General features: G+C 54.4%; 2 protein-coding genes across 2 annotated transcripts; one reads left to right on the forward strand and one right to left on the reverse strand.

Moving 5' to 3' along the window:
- Positions 1 to 13: 13 nt before the first annotated feature.
- Positions 14 to 1,148, forward strand: ANOM_011718 (DUF292 domain protein; the record flags this gene model as incomplete). The annotated part of the gene is made up of 1 exon (XM_015556974.2): positions 14 to 1,148. A coding segment is annotated over one exon (1,083 nt), but the record flags the coding sequence as incomplete, so codon positions are not given.
- A 521-nt stretch (positions 1,149 to 1,669) lies between these two features.
- ANOM_011719 (putative MFS transporter) lies at positions 1,670 to 3,771 on the reverse strand (the record flags this gene model as incomplete). The annotated part of the gene is made up of 5 exons (XM_015556975.1): positions 1,670 to 2,228; positions 2,279 to 2,577; positions 2,628 to 2,809; positions 2,864 to 3,251; positions 3,295 to 3,771. The coding sequence occupies 5 exons, from the start codon at positions 3,769 to 3,771 to the stop codon at positions 1,670 to 1,672; spliced, it is 1,905 nt and encodes a 634-aa protein (XP_015400837.1).
- Positions 3,772 to 4,298: the final 527 nt, after the last annotated feature.

Genomic DNA, 4,298 nt, shown 5'->3' on the forward strand with positions numbered 1-4,298 from the left:
AAACTAACCCAAGAACCCAACAACAGACAAAACTAACCTCAACGCTCCACCTCCTCATCCCGCGACTGCGGCTCCTCCAAAAGAAATCCACCGCCAGCTCGGTAATCCAACGCCGCGAACTCTCGCAGCTGCTCGCCGAGAACAAGGACGCGAGCGCCCGCATCCGCGTCGAAAATGTCATCGCCACCGACATCGCCGTCGAGGTTATGGAGATGGTGGAGCTGTACTGCGAGCTGATCCTGGCGCGGGCGAACGTGCTGGACCAGAATGCGTTCAGCGAGAAGGGCGTGGAGGCCCGGAATCGGGCGAAGGAGGCGTGGGTGGAGATGAGGCGGAAAGAGCAGGGTTTGGGAGCTGGTTCGGGGTCTACACCTGATGCTGCGGGTGCGAAGAAATCGGGATTCGGATTCGGGGCGCTTTTCGGTGGGGGGTCGAAGAGGGAGGAGGATACGGTGTCCGCGGCGTCGACTTTGGGGCTGCAGAGTGCTGGGGATGCGGCGTATATTGATGCGGCGCTCGACGAGGCCGCGGCGGCGATCTTCTATGCATATCCGCGGTTTCCGTCGGATGTGAGGGAGTTGACCATTCTGAGGGGATTGTTGGCGGATCGGTATGGGAAGGAGTTTATGACGCTGGCGCAGGATGATCGGTTTCCGGAGGCGGATGGGTTGAGGGTGCCGGAGAGGTTGGTGAAGGGGTTGCGGGTGCGGCCTCCGTCGCAGGAGTTGGTGGAGAGTTATTTGAAGGAGATTGCGAGGGCGTATGGGGTTTCGTGGGGAGGCAATGCGGAGGAGCTGGGGGACGCGCCGACGGAGTTTGTGGATGATGATGACGATGCTACTGCTGGGGGTGATTTGCCGGTGACGCCGCGGAAAGAGGGCCGACCAGCTGATGCAGAACGGAGGATGTCTGAGACGGCGGAGTTGAATCGTGCGACGCCGCCCAAGGGCTTGCAGTCTGGAAAGAGTCCGGTCAGTGTTGCGCCGCCGGGACCCCGGTCCGATAACCCGAATCCGCGTGTGAAGGTTCCGGATGGGAATGGGAAGGGGGAGGCCGAGGTGCAACCCAGGAGTCCCTCGAAGACGAGCAAAGGAGGGATACCGGAGTTGGACGAGTTGACCAGACGCTTTGCGGCGCTGAAGAGGTAGTCTCCTCGTTCTATTTTCTTTTTTATCCCTTCTATCTTCCTGTCTGCTCTATATGCTTATGATAATGATATCCCGAACGCACTGTCATGAGAGATTCTATGTATTATGTATCACGATCTATCGAACCACTCCCGCGATTTTCTTTTTGTCATCATGCATCAGAGAAGCAAGCGAGCCTATGTCACAGAATAGAAACGAAAAGGTATCCGAGCAATGAAAGCACCACTTTGAACCGGCCGGCGCAGTGGTAAAGATAACAAGAGAAACAACCGGGCACCAACTATGCATGTGTCCCCATATGTACAGTAAGCTGAGACAATGATGAAGCCAATATGTGACGAGACAAGATATAAGCCGAAGAAAAGCCAAGGAAACCTGAATGCAAATGCGAGGAAAGAATAAACAAATCGGATCAGTGACGATCACGGAAATCGTCCTCCTCTCCGGGGAGGATGATCTCGTGGCCGGATCCCTCGTAGACGAAGATAGCCGCCACGCATCCAAAAACGGACACCAGGCGATCAGCCACCAGGCAAACCCGACCATCCCGATCTCCAGCCGTATCCGTACCATGACCCGGAAAAGATGGGACCAATAGTCCGGAAGGCGGAGGACACCGACTGGCCAATCCCGTGGATGGTGCCCAGCACCGAGGGATGTGGCGAGCAGTTGTTCAGCAAGATGATCGAGGTCGGCAGCGTAAAAGTACGGGCCGTGACTTGCAGGAAAAGGACAACAATGATAGAAAACCAAACCCACGCTCCGTTGGCCTGTCCCGGGGGTGGTGCGCTGGACGGGGCAAGTGCGATATACGGGGCAAAGGCATAAGCCAGGGGGAACAAAGTCAAGAAGTACTGGTAACTCTTGGCCGTTCCCAAGCGGCTGTTGATTGCGGGATACACGGTGAACTGGAGGAGCATGCCGATGACACCCAGAATAGCCGTGGCGAATCCGACGCTCTGGGGCAGCATACCCAGTCCGCCGGTAAAGATGAATGGCAGCCTCTGAGCAGGGGCGGCAGGGTCGTTGGAATCATAACGGGGAGATGACAGGAAGAGCAGCCAGAGGTTGTTGAACGCACTGCATTGGTCAGCAGATGTACGAAGTGAACGCAATATGATCGAACCTACCCCATCTGGAAATCGAAGAAGGCCTGCGCCAAAAGTGTACACAACACGTTCTTCGTCCAAAGTCTGCGGAACGGCAGCGAGCGCTTGTGGCGCAGCGGCTTGGCCGCCTTCTCCTCCAGTTCGTAGCTCTCGGTAGGGTCGCGGTGGTGGCTCAACAGAGGACCATCCTCGTCGTAATCAGCAAAAGGCAGACGCTGGTACAACGGTGACGAAGAGGGAACGACGGCACGGATCCCGCGGGCGAAGATCCTGGCGGTAAAAACACCCAAGCCCGGTTTGCCCTTGCAAGCTTCCAAAGTCTGATCCGAATGTTAGCTTGGTTCATTGTCCGCAAAATGATTAACCGTACCTCCTCCAAGCCCATGCCAACACAGAATGCAGCAAAAGAGAGGAAAACAGCATTGGCCAACATCGGCAATGCATAAGGATAGCGCACGAGCCATTGTACACCATCCGCCCCGCCAAAAGAAGAGTTGGGGCCAAACAACGTCGGATAGCTGCGCACTGGATCGGCGAGCATACCACCCATAACTGAACCCATTAGCCGCTACTCACACACATACACCAAGCACGGGCCAAACTCACCAGGTCCGAACAAAGAGGCAATATTAAATCCAATTGGTAGAATTAGGAACGCCCGAGAATGGTATTTCTTCTCCTTGACGTTCTCCGCAATCATGGTCCGAATAATACCGACTGTACCGTTAATGGCACCGCCGAATGAACGCCAGAACACGGCCTGCGCGAACGACGTAGCAAAAGCGACCCCCAGACACGATACTGCCGTACCCAAAAGACCAACTAGAAGGACAAACTTCCGTCCACCCCATTCGGCATCAGCTACTCGACCCCAGGGAATCGCCGTGGCGAACTGGGCCGCGGTAAAGGCACCCTGGAGGATACCGGCCTGGGTGGACACATCTGCGTCGGAGAGGCTCTCATCAAAGGATTTGAGCTGGTAGAACATGTAAGCCTGCAACGAGGCAATTTGCAAAAAGTCAAATACACGACACAACCCTAACAAGGCCAATTGCTTCTTCCGCGGCAGGGTCATCCAAGTGACCGGCTGGACGCGGCGGCGGGTTAGCGGAGAACTGCTGCGGTTGCATGAAGGAGACCTGGGCGTGGCTCTGTGAACGGTTGCGGGCATGGCCGGATTGCTCGAATGAGGTGTTTCTCAGAGCCATATTCTCGTCGGCGTCGTCGCCGTATCGGTCTGATGAGCCCTCGGAAAGGTCGGCGAGGGAGATATTAGACTCGCCACGACGACGCTGCTGTGAAGAAAAATCTAGCGGAGAGGGTTCGCCTCCGTCGTGACCGGATGTCCAGGAAGTAGCCCGGGTGTGATGGGCATTCCGGTTTTTGGTGTTCGAGTGCGACGAGGTACGTTGGTGTGTCGGCGTCAGCGCGGGGGTGGGCACGGGGGAGGTGCTGGACGTTGAGATAGATCTCAGGCGACTACTTTGTTGTAGCTCAAGCTTTGGCACAGGCATCGAGGGCTATGATAGGGTGCCAAGTGTCGGAGCCTACGTCAAGGAGTGAGACCGTGGGATTTGAGAAGAGGGGCCCAAAATAGTAGTTTCGGTAGTATAATATCGATGTGAAGATAAGCCGGACTATGCCCGCGCATGCGTGTCTATCTTTGCTTGATTGATGGAGATGAACACCTGCAACTAAGCCGAAAAGTAAAACCAAATCCAATCAAAAGAAATGACAACAAATTAACCATCCCATAAAAGAGTGAATGGGAAAGAGGAAGAGAAGTCGCACGATAAGGGAAAACGGAAAACGGCAAAAAAAGAAAAAGACTTGAGGTTGGCGATGTCGTAAAGGAGAAAGATTGAAATCCAATACCATTCGTTACTATACTTTACTGTACGCTGTCGATCGACAACCGCATGGAGATTGCGACGCTCGTCTCCACTGCTTGGCTGATGGATATTGATGGGTTTGGATTTTGCATTATTTATTATGTACGGCTCTATTTTCTATTTTTTTTTTTTTTTTTTTTAATTTTTAA

The sequence above is a fragment of the Aspergillus nomiae genome, assembly GCF_001204775.2.
Source record: "Aspergillus nomiae NRRL 13137 chromosome Unknown contig00806, whole genome shotgun sequence".
In the NCBI taxonomy this organism is placed as follows: Eukaryota; Fungi; Ascomycota; class Eurotiomycetes; order Eurotiales; family Aspergillaceae; genus Aspergillus; species Aspergillus nomiae.